Source organism: Petaurus breviceps, unplaced genomic scaffold, assembly GCF_028583685.1.
Source record: "Petaurus breviceps papuanus isolate PSGF00001 unplaced genomic scaffold, PetGlider_PUasm1.0 64, whole genome shotgun sequence".
Classification (NCBI taxonomy): Eukaryota; Metazoa; Chordata; class Mammalia; order Diprotodontia; family Petauridae; genus Petaurus; species Petaurus breviceps.
This window is the reverse complement of record NW_027186428.1, coordinates 5,853,931-5,875,634: the sequence shown is the minus strand read 5'-3', so window position 1 is coordinate 5,875,634 and position 21,704 is coordinate 5,853,931. Positions and strand designations below refer to the sequence as shown.

At 42.6% G+C, this 21,704-nt stretch overlaps 1 protein-coding gene across 3 annotated transcripts in view; it reads left to right on the top strand.

The window, feature by feature from the left end:
• AKT1 (AKT serine/threonine kinase 1) overlaps positions 1-21,704 on the top strand; it is a 136,591-nt gene that overhangs the window by 91,658 nt on the left and 23,229 nt on the right. For all 3 annotated transcript variants that reach the window (XM_069103831.1, XM_069103830.1, XM_069103832.1), the window contains 4 exons: positions 4,764-4,832; positions 7,272-7,397; positions 13,323-13,451; positions 20,998-21,212. In XM_069103831.1, coding sequence (XP_068959932.1) covers positions 4,764-4,832; positions 7,272-7,397; positions 13,323-13,451; positions 20,998-21,212 — 539 coding nt within the window. The remainder of the gene's footprint in view (positions 1-4,763; positions 4,833-7,271; positions 7,398-13,322; positions 13,452-20,997; positions 21,213-21,704) is intronic.

The window sequence follows — 21,704 nt, the reverse complement described above, 5'->3', positions numbered from 1 at the left end:
GTGTGTGTGTGTGTGTGTGTGTGTGTGTGTGTGTGTGTGTGTGTGTGTGTGTGTGTGTGTGTGTATGAAAGAGAGAGAGAATGGGATTGGGATGATGTGAACTTTATTGCTATAATGGAATTTTCAGTAGGGTCTCACACTTCCATCTTAGAATTTACAGTAGAGAGGTAGAAGAAAATAGGCATAATCTGACATGTATCCTAGATTCTGGGAGAGTGGATTTCACAGAGTTCAGAGGAGGATGAGTAGAATCCCACAGTCAGCAATTTTGTACAAGAACATCCGCCTTGGTGGGGTTAGAAGCCCTCAAGAATGAAAATCTGAAGATGTAAACATATAATTGAGATAAAGAGAAGAAAGGTGTGTTTATTGCCTGAGAAGACAGATGTGAATGCACAGGAAACTCAGTAACTAATTTAGGTTTTTAGTGGATGGGTACAGAAGATAAAAGCAAAGAAAGCCTGATAGGCTTGGAAGAGATGCAGAAAGTGTCAGAAGCGTGAAATTTAGGAGAGTAGTAAAAGATTTTATTTACAGTTAGGTCTCCCCTGATTAATTCCAGTCATGGAATCCTTCAGGGTCTCATTATTTCCAGTTTGCACTGGAGATTTCCGTTGGGCTGGAACCAATGACCATGTTTTACATAACCACGGCTTCAGATAGTGTGAGTTTGAAGCCAATTTGACCACTTCACAGGACTGATTATTTAAATTAATCAGGGCCTAGATATATCTTTTATATATCTAGATATAGATCTATATGTATCTATTATATATCTAGATATGTATCTGCTCTATCTATATCTTTATATAGCTAGATATATATCCATGTCTGTTTATATATCTTTTAATGTCTAGATAGATAGATCTAGATATATCTTTTATATCTAGATGTAGCCATTATATATCTAGATAGATACAATATAGAAAAATACATATAATAGCTACATATCTATCTAGATATACCTGTATCTATACCTATATATAATAGATATATTTAGATATACCTGTATTTTAACATTGTTGAAGAAAAGAGCTTGGAGAGAGGTCTCTGATGGAATGTACTGAGGATTTGTATTCAGTGCTGTGCTGTTTAAAATTTGTATCAGTGACTTGAGTAAAGGCTTTATCAAATTTACCACTGCAAGAAGCTATCAGAGATAGCTAATATGTTAAACAAAGAAAGTATGATCCCCAAAGATCTCAACAGCTCATAAAGATGAGTTGAATCTACTAAGAATTTAATTCTTATTAGACTTAATTATGAATTTATGTAGAGATAAATATAAACAGTATAATAGGGATAAATAGAAATGGAATTTCAGAACTGTAAAAGTAAAATTCTTTATTTGGTTTAAAAACAGTCCACAGTTACAAGCTAGGAGAAGGTGGGACCGGATAGCAGTTCATCTGAAAAAGGTCTTCTGTTTGAGTGGACCACAAGTTCTTAAGGGTCAGGAGTACAACGTGGCCGCCAGAAAAGCCGATAGGATCCTCAGCTGCATTCAGAGTTATAATTGTCCGGTATCAGGGAGGTAATGGTTGTCTAACTCTAATCCAGTCAGACAACTTGTGGAGTTGTGCATTCATTTCTAGGTGTCCCATTTTAGGAAAGTCATAGAGAATGGCGAAAGTTATTCAGTAGAGGGGCCCCAGGATGGTATGAAGGGTAAAGGATCAGTTGAAGGGACATGGAGGATGTTTACCTGTTTAATCTGGAGGGAACTAGGTGGTACAGTGGATAGAATGCTGGGCCTACAGTTAGGAAGACCTGAGTTCAAATCTGGCTTAAGATGTTTAGCAGTTATATAACCCTGGACAAACCACTTAACCTGTGCCTCTGTTGCTTCATCTGTAAAATGAAGGTAATGGTAGCACCTTCTTACTAGGGTTGTTATGAGGACTAAATTTGATAAAGGGCTTAGGTCGGGCATGAGCTGAGTAGGCACTTAACAATGCTTGCTCCTCTGACTCCTCCCCTCACTTTTAACCTGGAAAGGACAAGACCTGAGAGGTGAGGACAACATATAGCTTGTGTCAGATGTTTGAATGGCTCTCAGGCAGAAGAAGAATTAGGCTTGTTTTGCTCAGCCTCAGACGGTGAGACTGAAGCTCTTGGAAATTGCAAATTGGCAGCTTTGGGTGCCTCATAAGGAAAGCCTTTTTTTTTTTCTTTTTAGAGGGGGAAGGGCAGGGCAGTTGGGGTTAAGTGACTTGCCCAAGGTCACACAGCTAGTAAGTGTTAAGTGTCTGAGGCCAGATTTGAACTCAGGTCCTCCTGACTCCAGGGCCATTGCTCTATTCACTGTGCCACCTAGCCGTCCTGGGAAAGTCTTTCTAATGATTCAAGTGGTCCTAAAGCTGTGGTTTTTGTGGGAGTTGTGGTGTTGTGTTGTGGTGAGGACACCATCATGAAAGGTCTTCCATTGAAAGCTGGTGGCCACTTTGGGGGGGATTTGTAGAGGAGTTTGTAGAGGGGATTCTTGGTTATAGGTTAAACTGGAAAGACTCCAAGGTCCTTCCTTTCCAGTGCCGAGGTTCTGTGTGTCTGTATATAATAATAGTTCATTTTTGTACGGAAGATAGAGGCAGCTCGGTGTGGTGGGAAGAGCCCCAGACCCAGAGTCAGGAAGCACGGGTTTGAGTCTCAAATCTCACTCTTAGTAGTCACACGAACCTGGAATAATTGTCTCACTTTCCTCATCTGTAAAATGGAGGTAATAATGAGGATGACAATATCTGTGCTATCTGCCTTGCAAAATTGGCATAAGGAAATTATCCTATAAGCCCTAAAGAGTTCTAGAAATGCGAGAAGGCTAGGGCTTGTTGGACCAGTGATTTCATTGATGGAGGAAGCCACAGGGTCCCTGCTCCCCCTTCCCATGAGGAACTTCCCCCAAATGCCGGCTAGTATCACCTCTGCAAATTAAATCAGTTAGAGAGAGTTGCCTTGCCCGGGATTACACTGGCAGTATATATGTCCGAGGCAGGACTTGAATTCACCTCTCTCTCTACTATGCTATGCTGCCTTTCATAAAGACGTGAGTTACTATATGTTTGTTATTGTGTGTGTGTGTGTGTGTGTGTAAAATCTGTTTTTATTGTTGGGACATAGCAGATAGAGTGTCAGGCCTAGAGTCAGGAAGACCTGAGTTCAAATCTAGCCTCAAACTGCTATGTGACCCTGGGCAAGTCACATATCTATGTTGGTATCAGTTTCCTCATCTGGAAAATGAACTCGAGAAGGAAATGGCAAACCACTCCAGTGTCTCTGTCGAGGACACCCAAAATGGAATCACAAAGAGTCAGACATGACTGAAATAATTGAATGACAGCAGCAACAAAACCCTGAGTGTGCATGGGAGGCTTGATAATGCCTTTGAAGAGGGAAGGATGGCTGACAATTGCATGGGCTTCCTTTGAGCTTCCATTCCTAAGGACAGCAGACCAGAGGGCTCACCTGCACATTGTGGCTCATAACACAATTGACTAGGAAAGCCCTTACTTTAAAAGAAGAGGAAAAAATGAGAAGTAAAACGCACAGTTGGGCACATTCTTGGCTGATCCAACATTGAGGCCACACTTTTACATAGAAGTGTCCTAGCCTAGAGCACAGGTGAAAGAAAGGCCTGAGAGTCCTGGGTACCACGTCAGCAGTGGGATCTGGAAAGAGGGATCAAGATCCCCGCCCTCAAGCCCTCATTCCTGCTGCCTTCACTGGACGCCTGCTGGGTCAAGCTCTCGGCAGAGCCTGGCTCCCTTATGTACAAACCCAGCAGCCTGGCCCTCTCAGCTCCACTGGCGAGGCTTGGAAGTGACTGCTGGCCACCCCACAGTCCACGAAGGGAGGGAACTGATAGCTACCGCCTTTTGGCACGATTCTACCCGAGTTGTGACTAATAGCCACACTTGCAGGCTGTGCCCATTTGTGTTTCTCTTCCCAGTCTCTTTAAAGAAGAGGCTATTTTGGTCACTGTTAGTCCTTCCCAGCAGTAGTTAACATGCATGGAAAAATTACAGGTTGTGTTTACCTTTTGTCCTTTTATTTCCAAAGCTAAAGATCAAAGACAAAAAAGCCTTAGGAATGACAAAATGGGGATCAGCCACCTCCAGTCCCAGTGTTCTACTAGGCAGTAGCCACAATAACCCTTCCTTCTAGCCAAGGGAACCACAGACTCATCCCTTCTTCAGCTAACCCTCATTTTTTCTCTAGCTCATTTTCCAGAAGAGGAAACTGAGGCAAACAGGGTGAAGTGACTTGCTCAGGGTCACACAGCTAGGAAATGTCTTTAGCCAGATTTGAACTCAGGCAGCTGAGCCTTCCTGATTCCAGCCCTGGTGCTCTAACCAGTGCACCACCAAGCTGCCCTATGTTCAGGGTTGAGCCATAATTGAAACTGTACAGATCTTTGCTGAGCTCTCTTTTTTGTTTTGCCCTGTATTCATTTCACCTGTGTAAGAGATAGAAGAGGAGCAGACCTCTGCTCTCAGGGAGTTCATAATCTCTTTGGGAGAGGACATGTACACACACACAGAGCATGGCAAGACAGTGCGTCAGTGAGGGGCTGGCTAGCGAATTCAGATCTGGAGTTAGCAGGACCCAAGGTAGAGGCCAAGCTTGGCTACTTCTGTCATCTTGGGCACCTGGCTTCTAGGCCTTAGTTTCCTCATTTATAAAATGAGGGAGGGGAAGGGAAGAGTGAGACTAACTGATCTGTGATATTCCTTCTCTCTGGAAACGTCTGACCCTGTCTGTCTTTCTAGGCACTGAAGTACTCATTCCAGACGCATGACCGCCTGTGCTTTGTGATGGAGTATGCCAATGGGGGAGAGGTAAGGAGAATGCAGCCCTGAGGCCTGGTGTTCCTAATAGTCGGCATCCCTGCCTGCCTGCTTTGGACAGAGAACGGTGCCAGGCACTGAGGGAGATCCAAAGCTCAGATGCCTCATGCTGCTGGCTCGTAAGGCACGCACATAGCTATGGTGCACAGTATTCCAGTCCGAATGCATTGGAGTGGATTTCCTGAAGAAGGATGGTGTGACTTCTCAGGGTCAGGTTATTTATCATCAAAGATCAGTCAAGTTTTTTAGGGAAAGGTGGCATGAGTTGGCCTCACATGGGAAATCCAGCAGGTGAAGAAGGGGAGGGAAATCATTCCAGGCACAGGAAGTTCTGTGAACAAAGGCATGGAGGTGAGACAATGCAGGGCCTTTTGGGGATGGTAGAGAGGAGGCCAGTTTGATTAGAGCATAAACAGCTGGCCTTGGAGTCAAGAAGAAAGACCTGAATTCAAATCTAGCCTCAAATAGTCGTTAGCTCTGTCACTTCACCTCTGTTGCCTCACCTGTAAAATGGGATAATAATAGCACCTGCCTGTCACGGTTATTGTGAGGATCAGGTGACATAATAATTGTAAAACTTTGCCTGGCACGTAGTAAATGCTATATAAATGCTAGCTTTTTCTTATTATTAATTATTACTAACTGTGTAGAGAGAGGACAGTTACAGCTCTTAGGCAGGAGTGGCTGGCATACTTGCACATCGTAGAGGATCTCAGATTCTATGCAGATGAACTTGAACTTGACTTGGCAGTAGTGAGCCATGGAATGTTGACAGCAGATGCTATGACCAGATCTGTGCAAGAGGAAAAGGTAGTTGCTGTGCACCCTCAGCTTCAGAAATGCTTCACTTTCTGATTCTGATTAGCCTGTTTGGTTATAGGAAGCAGTAATACACTGATGATGAATGTGCTGAAGTAGAAACTTACCGGCTGGGACTGGGATGTGGTTGGCTCTCTTATCCATGGGAACTTTTTTTGGGTGGTTTTACTTGAGGCACCACCACCTTCCCTCCAAGCTCCAGGGGTGTAGAGTCCATTGGAGAGGATTAAATGGGATCCAGTCAACTTAGTGCCTAGTAAACTTCCTGTCTAGATCAGGGATGGTCCCCACCCAGTCCTGGTCTAGTTGTCTGCTAGGCTTAGTGATAGGTTGAGGCTGCCGGGTGGTATAGAGGAATAGAGTATTGGGCCTGGAGTCAGGAAGACTTGGCTTCACGTCTGGCTTCAGTCACTCACTACCTGTGTGACCCTGGGCAAGTCATTCCACTTCTTTCTGCCTCTGTTTCCTCAACAACAAAATGCAGATAATACTGGCACCCACTTCCCAGGGTTATGAGGATCAAATAAGGTAATATTTGTAAAACACTCAGCACAGTGCCTGGTGCTTAGTAAATGTTTGTTTTCTCCCTTCTTTCCCTCCCCCAGAGCAGAACCTGTGGGAAGGAAAAGAAGTAAAGCTTTGTGGTGGAATAAGATCTCCCCAGGCCCCTTGGAGGGTGTGTGGAGGGGCATAGTGGTTTGGATCTAATATATTTTAAAACAGATTGTATTGGGGTTTGACCAGAGAACTTCATTTTGTCAAGATCAATAAGTTTTGTGGTGTTAGTGGAAAGAGAATTGGGCACAAAGTCCCTGAAACCTGAGTTCATATCTCTGCACTGACACTTAGTAGCTTGTGGCTTGGGGGGGATTTTTTTCAATCTGTGAAATAGAGATGATGAGGTTATACAGGTTATAAAGAAAGTAAGACTTAAGATGCTACAGAGATGGGAGTCTTTCTTCCCTTTGTTTGAAAATGGTCAATTAGGGTGGCTAGGTGGTGCAGTGAATAGAGCACTGGCCCTGGAGTCAGGAGGACCTGAGTTCAAATACGGCCTCAGACACTTAACACAAAACTAGTCATGTGACCTTGGGCAAGTCACTTAACCCCAATTTCCCTACCTTCCCCCCTCCCAAAACAAAAACAACAACAAAAAAAGCAAAAAGAAAATGGTTAGTTAGAGACAGGGTTTGGTTGCTGACCAGGACCTGTCTGGGCAAGAAAGAGGACTGCTTTTCTAAGCCTCCTGAGGCCAAGTTAGTGTTCTTTCTACCATGCCCCTCTCCTGTGCCAAAGGTGTCTGGGCCTAGGGTTTTAATGCTGGCAGTAACTTTCTCTTCCAGGAGTCGCTTCTGGCCTAGTTGGTCATTGGGACAGTACTTGAATGTGCAGAGTGCTCTCTCTTCAGCAGGCCCCTTAGGAGGGTTCGAATTGAAATTTTAGGAATTCCTGTACACAGAACTTTGTGACAAATGGGAAAAGGTGGTCTGTGGGGCCAGTAATCATTTTATTTCTCACTGTCTCACTGCTGATAATAGGGGAAGGCAGCTTTTTGTCCCAAGTTCAGGAAAGAGGACATTGAGGAGGTCTAATATGTCTGTTTTTCCACAGCTGTTTTTCCATCTCTCCCGAGAGCGGGTATTCTCTGAAGACCGAGCCAGGTTCTATGGGGCAGAGATTGTGTCTGCGCTGGACTACTTGCATTCTGAAAAGAATGTGGTGTACAGAGACCTCAAGGTAGGGAAAACAGCAGTTTGGGTCCAGAAAAAAGGAGAAAGAACGTGTAGCAGCTATTAGAGCCAGTCTCTTGACTTTAAAAAGTTATGTAGTGAACTTAGAGGCAGTTTGGGATAGTGGATTTAGAAATGGCCTAAAAGCCAAGAGACCCAGATTTAAATCCCACTTTTGACACATACTGTATATGCACCCCATTGTGTGACAGTGGGGCAAGTCTCTTATCCTGTCTGTGCCTTGGATAGCTCTCTAAGGCTGTAACTGGCAGAGGAAGTGCCAATCTGTAATCAGTAAAGGGAGTTTCCTCACCTAGGAGGTCCAGCCTCTATCCTTACATCTCTATATTAAATATAACCAGCTAGAAATAAAATCGCCCTGTTTGATTAGATCCCATTCTCAAATTATTTTTGTTTTTCTACTGTATTTTAAAGGATGTTTTATTGATGACCTTCTTTTCCAGTCCTGCCACATCCTATTTACTCATCCCTCTTCCACCTTACAAACCCTCCCTTGTAACAAATAAGTAGATGCAAGCAAAACGTCAACTCATTAGTAGGTTTGAAAATGTGTGTCTTGTTCTCTACCTTTAGTCCATCATCTCTCTGCCAATAGGCAGAAAGCAGGCCTTCTGAAGTTGTGGTTGGCAACTGCATCTCCTTAATCCTCTCTACTTCAATAATTTACAATTTTGTTTTGAGGGGTTAAGTGACTTGCCCAAAGTCATATAGCTAGTTAAGTGTCAAATGTCTGAGGCTGGATTTAAACTCCGATCCTCCTGCCTCCAGGACCAGGTGCTCTATTCACTGCGCCACTTAACTGCCCCAATAATTTATATTATTGTGGTCATCATATATTTTGTTCTCCTTGTTCTGAAGAGCCAGTTACTTGGTACAGGGAGGCCTGGAAGGCAGGCAGGAGGAAGAAAGAGCCCTGGATTGGATGCCTGGTTTTGGTGGAGAAAAGGATTAAGGGAGAGAGCTGTTAATATTCAGAGGCTTTTGGAATTGTGAAAAATACCCTTCCTCTCTGGGCGGGGGAGGGTTTAACTGTGGATAGTAAAAGCGCTGGCAAAAAGTGGTCCTTCAGACCTCTCTGATCCTTTAGCCCCCATTAAAGCTCTCAATGCTCAGGGAACCCCAAGGAATGGTCCAGTCCCCATGCCAGCTTTCTCTGGTGGGTGTATTATCCTACACCCCAAGACCACCAAGACACTGACTATTAGACCCTTCCTATCCAGACACTGAGAGGTACCCACAAGGGACAACTTCTTTTCCCATGTCCAACCCTTAGTGTCTTCTGTCCGTTCCCTTAATGATGCCCATGTTGGTGAGGGTCAGAGAGGTCATTAGGGTAGGGCCGCTTGAGCAGAGCTGAACTATCTATTTTTACCAGGTCCCTCAGAAGAGGATGTAATGAGGTGGCAAAGACCCTGTTTGGTCCATTAGGAGACAGGGTTTGGGTGTTTGTTGGCCATGGTAGCAGGGGCAAATCAGTTTAACCCTGAACCTCAGTTTCCTTATGTGTATAATGGGAGTAATCCTTGCAACTACCTGCCCAGCGGAAACTATTTTGAGGGAAGTGCTTTGTAAAAACTAAATGTGAGTTGTTTATTATTAATCCTCAGATCAGCAACTGAATTACTGAATTATCTGGGGCAAGCCTCTCCTTTCTTGGCCCTCAGTTTCCCCTACTGAAATGAAGGTGTTTGATTTAATGGTCCCAAAGTCTTCTGTGGCTGACTTTCTGTGATTTTAGAGCTTCCTTAGTAGAGGGAAGAAGGATTATTGGGGGCGGGATTGAGGAGATGATCAGGAATCATGCATTTGTTTTGGCCTATTTTTAGAGATAGGAACCCAAGAGTGGAAAGGGACTTTAGTGACTCTGTTGGTTACAACTCCCTCATTTATGAGGCAGCCAGGTGGTACAGTGGGTAGAGCACTAGACATGGAGTCAGGAGGACCTGAGTTCAAATCCTGCCTCATTGACACTAACTGTGTGACCTTGGGTAATGCATGTAACCACTTTCTGCCTCAGTTTACTCATGTGTAAAACAGGGATAATAGCAGTACCTATTTCCTGAGATTGTGTTGAGGATAAAATGAGGCAATATTTGTCGAGTGTTTTGCAAATCTTAAAGTGCTATAAAAATGCTAGCTCTTAATAGCGATTGGAGCCACTTGGTTGTGGAGTAGATAGAACACTGGGCCTGGAGTAAGAAAGACTCATCTTCCTGAATTCAAATCTGGCCTCAGACACTTACTAACTGTGTAACCCTGGGCAAGTCACTTAGCCCAGTTTGCCTCCGTTTCCTAATCTGGAAAATGAACTGGAGAAGGAAGGGCAAACTACTCCAGCATCTTTGCCAAGAGAACTCCAGGTGGGGTCACGAAAAGTCAGACATGACCGAAAGACAACTCAACAAATATTAGCTATTATTTTATCAGTGACAAAACAGAGGTGCAGAGGGGAAGTGACTTTCCCAAGGTCACAGAGATTTCAAGTATTGGACTCAGAATTTGAACCTGAGCATTCTGGCTCCATACCTGCAGCATCACCAAGTACTCTTTGGAAGGGACCTCAGTGGCCATCTGGTCTAGACCATACATAAACAGGAATCTCCTTAAATCCACAAGCAGTCTGCTAACCAGTGGTCTGGGGAGGAGGAATGCACTGCCCCACAGGACAGCCTTTTCCACTTTTGGGCAGCTCTCATTTTTGGCAGTTTTTTTCTTACATCAAATATCTGTCAGTCTCTGCAGTTTCTACCTGTCATTTCCTAATTCTACCCTGTGGGACCAAGCCTACTCCCACTTCACATAGCTATCATGGCCCTGATAAGTTTTTTCTTCTTCTGTATTTAACAACTCCAGTTCCTTCACCTCATGGCATGGGCTCGAGGCCTTTGACTGCTTTAGTCCTCTACCATCTCTCCAGCTTCTCTGTGTCCTTCCTAAAATGGGGCATCCAGAGCCCAGCCCAGTGCTGGGTTGGATCATGACAGAGCTCAGTCTTACTGTCTCTCACCTTTCTAGCCCTGGATCCTGGTACATTAGGATTTTTTAGCTACCATTGTTGACAGGTTGAGCTTGTAAAACTCTCCAGTCTTTTTTCAGATGAACTGCTGTCTAGCTCATCTTGTCCTTGTGAAGCTAATTTTTTGAAGCCAAATAGAAGACTATCTCTATTAAATCTCACTATTTTAGGGTCAGCTCAATGTTCATGGGGTTGTAGATTAAGAGTGAGAAGGTCTTTTAGGTCTCTAGTCTGACTCTCTGTTCTAGCCTGTCTGTCAGCATGGTATAGGGGAAAAGCACGATGGTTTTAGAAGACCTGGGATCAAATCACTGATCTACCACTTAATACCCATGTGGCCTTGGGCAAATAACTTTCTCTGAGCTTCAGTTTTCCTCACTATAAAATAAGAGGGGTTGAACTACATAAGCTCTTAAATCCTAAAACCATAGAAGTGTGATCTTTTTTAACCCTGACATCTGATGGGTTAGTTATGTGTTTCTACCTCAGTGTTTCTCTCAAATTTAATAGGTGTGCTATCTATGCCTTTATGCTAGTCATTCATAAAAGTATTAAATAGCACAAGATCAAGAGTAGATCTCTGGGGCCCTCCCTGCAAGGCTGACCTTGAACCAATGACTACTCTTAGGTCATTCAGTCAGTTTGTAACCCATCAACTGTATCGTCATCTGTGTCACTTCTCTCCTTCTTGTTGATAAGAATAGCACGAGAGATTTGGTCAAATGCTTTGCCAAACTCAGAGTTAAAGTGTACATCATTCTCCTTGTCTGCCAGGATATTAATCATGAGAGAAAAGGAAATGAAGTTAGTCTGGCATGGCCTATTCTTTAAAAAAAAGATGCTGATAACAATAATAATAATATACAGTTTATATATTATAATAATATAGCAATAACAATAATATTATAGCATTTATGCAATGCTTTAAGATTTGCAAAACATTGTACATGTTATTTCATTTGATCGTTAACAACAGCCCTTTATTATTATCTCCATTTTACAATTGAGGAAACTGAGGGAAACAGAGTTTAAGCCCAGAGTTATACAGCTGAGTGTCCAAGATAGGATTCATACTCAGATCTTCCTGACTCCCAAGTCCTACACTCTCCCCACTCCTCCTCCACCTAGCTGTCTTTATTCTTTACATAATGTTTTCCCCCCTTTTCCTAGATCCAGCCCTCCTTTATGACAAGGAAAATAAATTAAACAAAACATCTGATACAAAGACTATGTCTATGCATCTAATAACTTGTTCTGTTAACGCTCTACTTCTCTAACATGATGGGGAGGAAAGATATATTTGATTATTTTTTCCTCTGGGGCTTTTGTTAATTTTTTCCATTACTCCAAATTCAGCTTCTTTTTAGTTATCTTTTTGTTTACCTTGTTGTAATCATTGTATGTAGTATTTTCTTAGCTTGGCTTGTTTTGTTCTGTACTGGTTCATGCAAGTCTTCCCTGAACTCTATGAATTCCTTGTATTTCTCATTTCTTACTGCATAATAATAATTCCATTGCATTCAAAAGCTTTTTTTTTTTAAACTGTTCCCCAGTCAATGGGCACTTGGTCTGTTTCCAATGCTTTGCTACCACAAAGAATGCAGCTATTAACATTTGGGCATATACTGGACCTTTGTTTGTCTACTTCCTTTGGAGTATAAGTCCAGTAGTGGGATAGCTGAGTCAGAGAGTAAGGATGGTTTATTTTTTCTGAAATCTGTAATGATTGGGCAATTTGTGGTAATCCCCTCTATATTTTGGACATCAAAATATTTCTGGATTACCAGAAATATTCAGTGTAACAGTCTCCCACTCCCCCGATGCAACAGTTTTCTTCTTATCTAGCTGCCTGCCTCTTCCACTTAGACCAACTGGCCCTACAGATTATTATCAGGCCACTGCATCATACCTGTCCTTTCTGTGAACCCTTTGAAATCTGCTTTCCTAAAACCTAGATTGGACATCAGATTTGTGTGTCACTCTTTGTTCTCCTCCACCAAAATTCTAAGGTGGAATTCCCCCCTAGGTTCCCATCATTTTTATGTCAGTCACTTCCTCGTTCTTGGTAAGAATAAGGTCAAAAATAGCAGCTCCTCTTGTTTGTTCTTCCTCCTGTAGAAGGATGCAACCAGACAAGCCAAGAGCTTGTTAACCTGCCCTCCTTGGAGAAGAGTGAGGGAGCTAACTGAAGTGCCCCATCACCATAGCAAGCCTCAGTGCTATGCTTGTAGTCTTTAATCTATTCCAGTGACAGTTTTGATTCTATCAATATTCTATTTCTGCCTCTATTGATCTTATGCCAGATGTTTGCTCCCAGCTTTCCCTCGTCTGGTTTCTGAATCTCCTCACCTGAGTTTATCTTTTTTAATGTGTACTGCTATTTCTTTTTTTTTTTAAATGTTTTTATTTTGTTGAATATTTCCCAATGATTTTAAAAATTATTTTAACGTTAATTTTTTTTTAACTGAGTTCTGAACTCTTTCCTTCCCTCCTGCCCCACCTACCTCCTGGATTTGATATTGTTTGTATACTGCTATTTTGAGCCCTTTCCTCTACCCCCATTTCCCTTCCTTGCCAATTTTTGCCTGTCCTATTATTTTTAAATAAGGTGTACCCTTCTAGAGCCGTATTCCACCCACAGGTCTCCACTTACCAATTGTCAGCGATACCTGTAAGTCCTATGTGCCTCATTTTGTTAGGGTGTCTCATTCAGCTTGTTTGTTCCCCATTCTTTGTGACCTTGGGTAAGTCCCCTTTCTGGGCTTCTGCTAAAGTGTGGGGTGAGAGTCAGTGAGGTTTGACATTCTCTGTTCTGTGGTCTGTCCCAGCTCTGTGTTCTTTTTAGTCCAGTCTATCATTCTAACCTTGTTCTTGATTTTGACTTCTCCTGCCCAGTTGGAAAACCTAATGCTGGACAAAGATGGTCACATCAAAATCACTGACTTTGGTCTGTGCAAGGAGGGGATCAAGGATGGTGCTACAATGAAGACCTTCTGTGGGACCCCAGAATATCTGGCCCCTGAGGTGAGTTTATTCTGTCTCCTTGCCCTGGGTGAATCTCTTTTATTTTATGAACCTCAGTTTCCCCACTTACAAAGTGAGGGGGTTGGATGAGCTCCCATACTCATGGTGTGCACATGAATAAGCTGTCTTTTACCATCCTTTATATAGGTGTTTAATAAATGCTTATTGGCTGACTGGTGTCTAGGCTAGCAGTTTTGTGTTCCAACTCAGCTTTACTGGGAGATTTGTACCTTTGATAAATTTTTATTGAGCCTGACGTGTGTAGAATTGCTCCAAATTGGAGGAGATTCCAGACTTAGATGAGTTCACGTACATTTCTACTGTTGATAAGATCCTACTCTAGTATAGTCTTGGTTCTATGTCATCAATGACCCATGGTTAGAGATTACATCTCAGTGCCTCAATGAAGGAACTCATGCTATTAACTATTTTATTTTATTTTTTCCCAATTACATGTAAAAACAATTTTAACTTTTTTTTTTCAGATTTTGAGTTCCAAATTATCTCCCTCTCTATCCTCCCCCTCTCATTGAGAAGGCAAGCAATTTGACATAGGTTATCCATGTGTAGTCATTCAAAACACATTTCCATGTAAATCATGCTGTGAAAAAAAGCACAGAAATTATTATCAGGCCTCCCCACCCCCCCAAAAAAAGAAAGAAAGTAAAGAAAAAGTATCTTTGATCTGCTTTGAGGCTTAACCAGTTCTTTCTCTTGAGATGGACAGCACTTTTCAGAATTGTCTTACATCTTTGTATTGCTGAGAATAGCTAAGTTATTCACAATAGATCATCATTTAGTATTACTGTCTCTATGTATAATAGTCCTCTGGTTCTGCTCATTTCACTTTGAATCAGTTCATGTAAGTCTTCCCAGGTTTTTCTGAGAGCATCCTGCTCATCATTTCTCATAGCACAGTAGTATTCCATCACAATCACATACCTCAACTTGCTCAGCCATTCCCCAGTTGATATCTCAATTTCCAGGTCTTTGCCACTGCTAAAAGAGCTGCTATAAATAACCCATTTCCCTTTATAGGAAACTGAAAACACTTGCTAAGCACTCTGGGTATAAATACCATGCCGAGGACAAAAGGTTGCTCTAAACTTGCTCATTGCTTTCTCGTCTCTCACTTAAGTAATACCCTTCCCTTTTTAAAAAATTTGACACATTTTGTTCTGATGTGACAGAGCTTCCCAGCAAACTCCCTTCCAAAGTCTCCCCCAGCTTCCATCCTAAGATGTGTCTTGATTTTGAGAGTATGGTCATAACATTCACTTTGTATTTGATCAGTTGTGTTGTCCTTCATTGTTGTAGTTGTGATGCGTAGTGTTGTGGTTATTGCTTATATTATTAGTCCTGCTGCTTTCGCTCTATATCATTTCAAAGTTTTCCCAGGTTTCTCTTATCCCTTATTAATCACACGATAAAGTTTCAGTGACTGTTCCATCATTGGTTACATATTTTGTTTCCAGCTTTTTTTGTGTTCTCTTGAGATGAGGGACTGCCTTTTGCTTTTCTTTGTATACCCAGAACTTAACATAGTGGTTGTCACACAGTAGGTATTTAATAGATGTCTATTGAATGACTGTTACAAATAATGGTGCTCTGAACATTTTTGTACATTTGAGTTTTTTTCTTGCCGTCATTAACCTCCTGGGGTATACCCAAGCCCAGTAATGGAATCTGTGGGTCAAAGGGTATGAACAATTTAGTAATTTTTTCTTGTGTAACTCCAAATTGTTTTCCAGAGTGGTTGAACCAATTCAGAGCTTTACCAGCAGGGAATTAGCATGCCTGCCTCTAGCCCCTGTAACATGACATTACATGTTTGTTAACTTGATAGATGTGAAGCAATACTTGTTTTAATTTTAGTTTTCTCTGTTTATTGGTGATTTTGAACATTTTTTTAAAGGGTTGATTGGTAGTTTGTATTTCTTTTCTTTTTAATTATTTATATCCTTTGACCACTTGTACATTGAAGAATGGCTCTTAGTCGTATAAATAAGGTTCAATTCCCTAGAAATTTTGGATGATAAGAGCTTTTTTTTTTTTTTTAACTAACTTCTCTTTCCCAGTCATGAGCTGTGTGTATTTTTCCTCTTTGGATCTACCCATTCTGTTTTGGTAGATAAGCTCTGTATAGGGTTTTGGGAGACCTACATAATTTAGGTACAACACAGAAAGGAGATAGGATGCAAACACAGAAAGTGATCATTTACAGTATTACAAGATTAGTACATTTAAGAGTTATAAAAAAAATGCTGTGTAAGGTCAAAGAGAAGCAAATATTATAACAGAAGGAGTCTGGGAAGGCTTCCTATAGAGTGTGGCATTAAATTTGGACTTTAAAAGATTAAGAATTGGGGCAGTTAGGTGGCACAGTGAATAGAGCACCACCCCTAGAGTGAGGACCTGAGTTCAAATCTGGCCTCAGATGCTTATTTACACTTACTAGCTGTGTGACCTTGGGCAAGTCACTTAACCTCTTAATTGCCCTGCCTTCCCCCTTCAAAAAAAAAGGACAAAAAAAAAGATTAAGAATCCATTGTGTGGGAAGGGAGGGAATGCCAGGAAATACCTTGGAAGGTAGTGAGTTCCCATCCCTAGAGGTGTTTATAAAAAGGTTGGTGACATCTACTTCCTTTCCCCTAATAATCAATAATAGTAGCTAGGTGATGTAGTAGTAAATAGAGCACTGGGCCTGCAATCATAAAGACCTAAATTCAAATCTAGCCTCAAACATTTATTAACTGTGTGACTTTGAGCAAATCACTTTACCTCTCTTTGCCTCAGTTTCCTCCTCTGTAAAATGGGGACAATAATAGCACTTAATTCTCAGGATTGTTATGAAGATCAAATGAAATATTTGTAAAATGCTTAGCACAGTGCCTGGTATGTAGTAGGCATTTAATAAATGTTTGCTTCCTTCCTTCATATAATGCACTATGGTCCCTCACTAGTCTCTGATGATTTTTGACTTTGTTCTGGATAATCTGTCCTTTATTCAAGGTCACAGAGCTCACAGGGCTGGTCTCTTTTGGCATCTGGATCAGTGGCTTCTCCCATATCACTTCAGTCCCCACTGGGGAATAAGTGCTGGCAGTCCATTTTTCTGTGTCCCAAGAGCACAATCCCAGCACTTTCTTCACTATCGTCATTGTTAGCTCCCGGCAGCCAGGAATCTCCCATTTGGCACCTTTACTTCCCATCCCCCACTTCTACTTATAATAAGGTGGCTTTGCTATCATCTCTGGGTCTCAGTTTTTCCTTCTTTCAAATGAAGGGGTTGAATTAGATTGTACCCAAAGTCCTTTTCCCTCTCTGTGATTTAATTTTCCCATTTGTAAAATGATACCATTGGCCCCTTCCATGTTGAGATTCTACATTCAGTGATTGTTGGCTTGGTTTAAATTGGGTCTGAGAAGGGAGATGCTGTCTCACTTATTCACTGCTCCTGATCACCATCTGGTCTGGAAATGACCTATGAGCTAATGTCATTCACATTCTGGCCTGCTCTGACGGGTAGGAAGATTTGAGCTATCCAGAAGTGGGATGGGCTGCTTCAGTAGGTGGTGAGTTCCTTGTCTCTGGAGGTATTCAGACACAGGAGGATGACCACATACTTGTTGGGGTATTGTAGAAAGGGATGTTTGCGCAGATATGGTTGGAATTCTCTGATCTAAGACTGTAGCTCTGTCCCAATTCCCCCTAGCCTCTGTATAGAAATGTGAATATTTGTTGATTGTACCCATGGGTCTTTGAGGGCACCAGGAAAAGGGGTTAGTACTAGAATTCAGTAGTGGGCAGAATGGTAGCAAGATAGAGGGAGGCGTCTTTTGGCTGGATATAATGAACAAGATTCTTACAATTGAAATGTTGGAAAGTAGACTGTCCCACCTGACTTCAGACAGAGGTCGGGTGGCCATTTGTGGGGGACATCCTAGAAGGAGACATTTGTGGTGCTTGCTAGTATGTTGGGCTGGAGGTTTCTGGGGTTCCTCCTAGCTCTGATATTCTAGGATTCTATCTATCCCCATTTTATAGGTGGTGAAACTGAGACCCAGAGAAGGGAAGGTGACTTGCCTTTGATTTTTCATGGCAGATCCAAGACTGTCTTCTTTACTCAGCTCTCTGGGAGGGTGATTTTTCTGAAGGGAGGAGGGAATTTCTCTTACCCCAGACATTACAGATTGAACCTGCCTCACAGGAAGAAATGGATTGAATTATGTGGAAAGTGGCCTTCCAAATTTAAAATTCTGTGATTCTCTCAGTTTCTATTCAATAGACATTTTTAAGGCACATGTTCTATGCAGGAAAATTAAAAATTTTAAAATTTAAAATTAAAATAAAAGATACTCATGCCCTAATGGAGTTTACAGTCTACTTAGGGAGATAAGATATATACTTAAATAACTATAGAATTATGGAATGAGAAGGTTTTCAGAGGTCAGCCAGTCCAACCCCTACTCAAGCAAGAATCCCTTCTACCAGAGCCCCCAGAAGAATCTCCTGGCTTTGAAGCAGAGCCCACCCACTGAGTCACAAGGCAGGCCATCCCACTTTGGGATGGCTCTGATCATTAGGAAGGTTTTCTTTCACATGGTGATTAAATCTGCCTCTCTACAACTTTCTCTAATTTTTGCTCGTTTTGTCTTCTGGGGCCAACCAGAGCCAATCTACTCCTTCTTCTCTATGACATTTCTTCAAATATTTGAGGACAGCCTTCTCTGTATATTTCCATGCGATGCAGTACAACCAAGTCATGTACTCTAAAGCCTGGAAATAAATATATAAATTAGAAGTTCAAAGTAATTTGAGAAATTTGAAAAAGTAGATATCAACTCTAGTTGGGGGAATCAAAAGGTTTGGTGGAGTATGTGGCACCTGAGGTGGGTCTTAAAAGAAGGATCTCAGCAGGTGGAGGGAGGGAGGGACAGATGAAATATCATATATCATATGAAATACCATATGATGGTGTGAACAAGTGTAGAATCAGGGAAAGGGCATTGTTGTGAAAGCCAAGGGAAGAGAAAGGATTCCCCGGAAGGAAAAGATATAGGGGGAGTGGGCTGTCTTTGGGAGTGTGTGTCTGTGTGCGTGTGTGTGCATGCAAAAGTGTTGATGTATGTCACTTTGTAAGTACATGGCTGGTCATATGTTTGGATGAGGAGGTGTGTCAAGATACAATCCATGTGTCATTGTGTGTGTGAATGAGGAGGGTTTGCTGCTACATAGGTGGTAGGAACATGGAATATAGTTTTGTGTGTGATTGTATGGCTGTGAGTGTGAGTGAGTGGATTGTGTCTCCCTTGTGCCTTTAAAGGTCTGGGGCAGATTAGAGGAGGCTATGATTCAAAGAGTTAGAGACACTACTGTGACCTCCTGTTAGGCCGACTCAGGCTCTGGGAATCTAGGAATCCCAGTGGGGAGAGGCTGGGCAGCTGTGTTGGTCTGTGTGCTCTGGGCAGCTGTAGTGACAGCTGTCCTGTTAGGGTGAATTACCCAGAGAGGCTGTAAATAGACCTGAGAAAGGGGGTGGGAGGGAAAAGGCAGAGGGACCCGTAACCTGATCCCCAGCCCCAGCCTTCCGAGAAGCATCATGGCTCTTGCCCTGTCCCTCAAGTGCTCCGTGATAGCTAGGGGAGAGCTATACTGGGGGCCTCATGGGCCACACCATCAAATCTCCCTTACAGGATTTAGAACTGGAAGAAACATTAGAAACTCATTTTTCTTTTCATGTCACCTTCATTTCTGAATTGAATATATCTCCTTCCTTCCCCTCCCCCTGGTGATCCATCCCCTATAAAAGAAAAGAATGGAAAGCTATTAAGTGACACCAGCCAGAATGTTAGCCTTGTCTAATGGTATAAGCAGTATTCCACACCCATAATCCCCCACCTCTGCAAAGAAGGGAAGGAAATGCTTCTCTTCTCCAGGGCCAAACATGATCCTTATAATTATTTAATATTTGATTCTGTTTTTATTCTTTCCTTTTATATTATCTTTATAACCCCTTCATTTTATAACTGGAAAAATAGGCCCTAGAAAAGAGAAGAGACTTTTCCAAGGTCGCATGGGGAGTGCTTGGCAGAAATGAAATGAGACTCTAGGTCTGCTTCATTCTGAACCCAGAGAGTTAACCCAGGAAGAGATAATGAAGAAAGGCAGTGAGCCCCTTGGCACTTGAGTGGAAAGACCACAGGACTGAGTCCAGAAATTCTGTGGCTTATAGGTTATGTGATCTTGGGTTATCTTTTCCCCAAACCCTTTCTACTTCCATTACCTTATTTTTATGATGAGAGTTGGACTAGGATCAGGGGTGGGGAACCTGCAGCATCGAGCCAGTGTGTGGTCCACTAAGTCCTCAAATACAGCCCCACACTTGCCTTGAGGCTGTCGGTTCCCCACCCCTGCACTGTGTGATAGATTCTAAGTTCTCTTCCAGCTCTGATATTCTCTTTTTGTTCTTTTTCACTGAAACTGTTCAAACAAAAGCAAAATAACCCCCTGCCAGGAGACTGTATCAGGGATTCTTATATGGGAGAGGTTGAGCTAGAGCTCTCACCTCTGTAAGGTGGTGAGCTCCCCATCTCCAGAGGTACTTAAGCAAAAGCTGGATGACTCTCAGTCAGAGGCTGTAGAAGGGATTCTTGGCTCAATGGGAGGTTGGAGCAGAGGTTTCTTTCTAATGCTTCTTAGTCTAAAACATTGGAGATCAATTTCTTTCTGTGTAAATATTACCCTTCATATTAAAAGGGTCCAATTAAAGAATTCCATTTTTGCCTCATGCCCTAGTGCCTTTATGCCTATGGTACTTCCTAAAGCTGTTTCTTAGTAATAATTGTAGTAACAAGGCCTGGTTTAACAAATACCTTACTCACTATATATAGTCTTACAAGGTAACTAGTAAAGGCATTCTTCTGACCATTTTATTGATGAGAAGACTGAGTTTGATGCTTAAGTCACTTCTCCAGGTTCGCCCTGTTCATAAAGGTCAGTGCTGGGACTTGAACCTCTGTCTCTCCATGCCCAGCATTCTTTCCACTCCATTCTGCATTCTGTCCTTCTGTTACCACTGTTAATCCTCACAGCAGCTGTGCAAGTCTTCCCAAGGACGGTCCAATCCACCCTCCACCTTGGTCTATCACCCTCAGTGATTGCCTAATAAAAATGTCAACTCCTTGAGAGTGAGGACTATAGTTTCATTTTTGCCTGTTTATCTACAGTACTTTGTACAAAATAGGTAACTAGTGAGTGTGTGCTGGTAGATTGATGTTGGAAGGACAGGGGTTATAGAGAAGGAAATTTAGACCTAGAAAGAGGAAGAGACTGTGCAGGAGTGTCTGCTTCATTCAGTATTCCTCCCAACCCTGTGAACCCCGAGAGTTAACCCAGGAAGGGCTAATGAAAAAAGGTAATAAGCTCCTTGGCAAGGTACTATAAGTGGAATAGACCACTGGCCTGAGTATAGAGGTCAGGGTTCAGATCCTAGCTCTGGAATCTCTTTGTGGTTGACACTCACTCTTGTCTCCCTGCCCTACAGGTGCTGGAGGACAATGACTATGGACGGGCAGTGGACTGGTGGGGCCTGGGAGTAGTAATGTATGAGATGATGTGTGGTCGGCTGCCCTTCTACAACCAGGACCATGAGAAGCTGTTTGAGCTGATCCTCATGGAGGAGATCCGATTTCCCCGAACGCTCTCCCCAGATGCCAAGTCCCTTCTGTCGGGATTGCTGAAAAAGGACCCCAAGCAGAGGTAAGCAGGGGCTACAGGGCCATGGGGCCCAGCAGGACTGGGTATGCAGTGGATATACAGGGGCTGCTTCCAGTCTTTCCACCAACTGACTGCATGAGGGTAAGGAAGGGGGACGTTTGCCTTTGAGTATCAATTGTCCCCTTTATTTAGGCCAGCCTTTACGTGCTAAGTGCTAAAGGCATGGACAGAAGTGAAATAATCTGGTGGGAACTTGATTATCATGTGTAGAAGGGATTAGACCTGGTCTGTCTGGCCTAGGAGTAGCTTAAGTGGCACAGTGGACAGAGTACCAGGCCTAGAGTCTGGAAGACTCTTCTTCCTGAGTTCAAATCTGACCTCAGACACTTTGTACTTATGTGACCCTGGGCAAGTCACTTAACCCTGTTTGTCTCAGTTTCCTCATTTGTAAAATGAACTGGAGAAGGAAATGGCAAACCACTCCAGTATCTTTGCCAAGAAAACCCCAAAAGGAGTCACAAAGAGTCAGACATA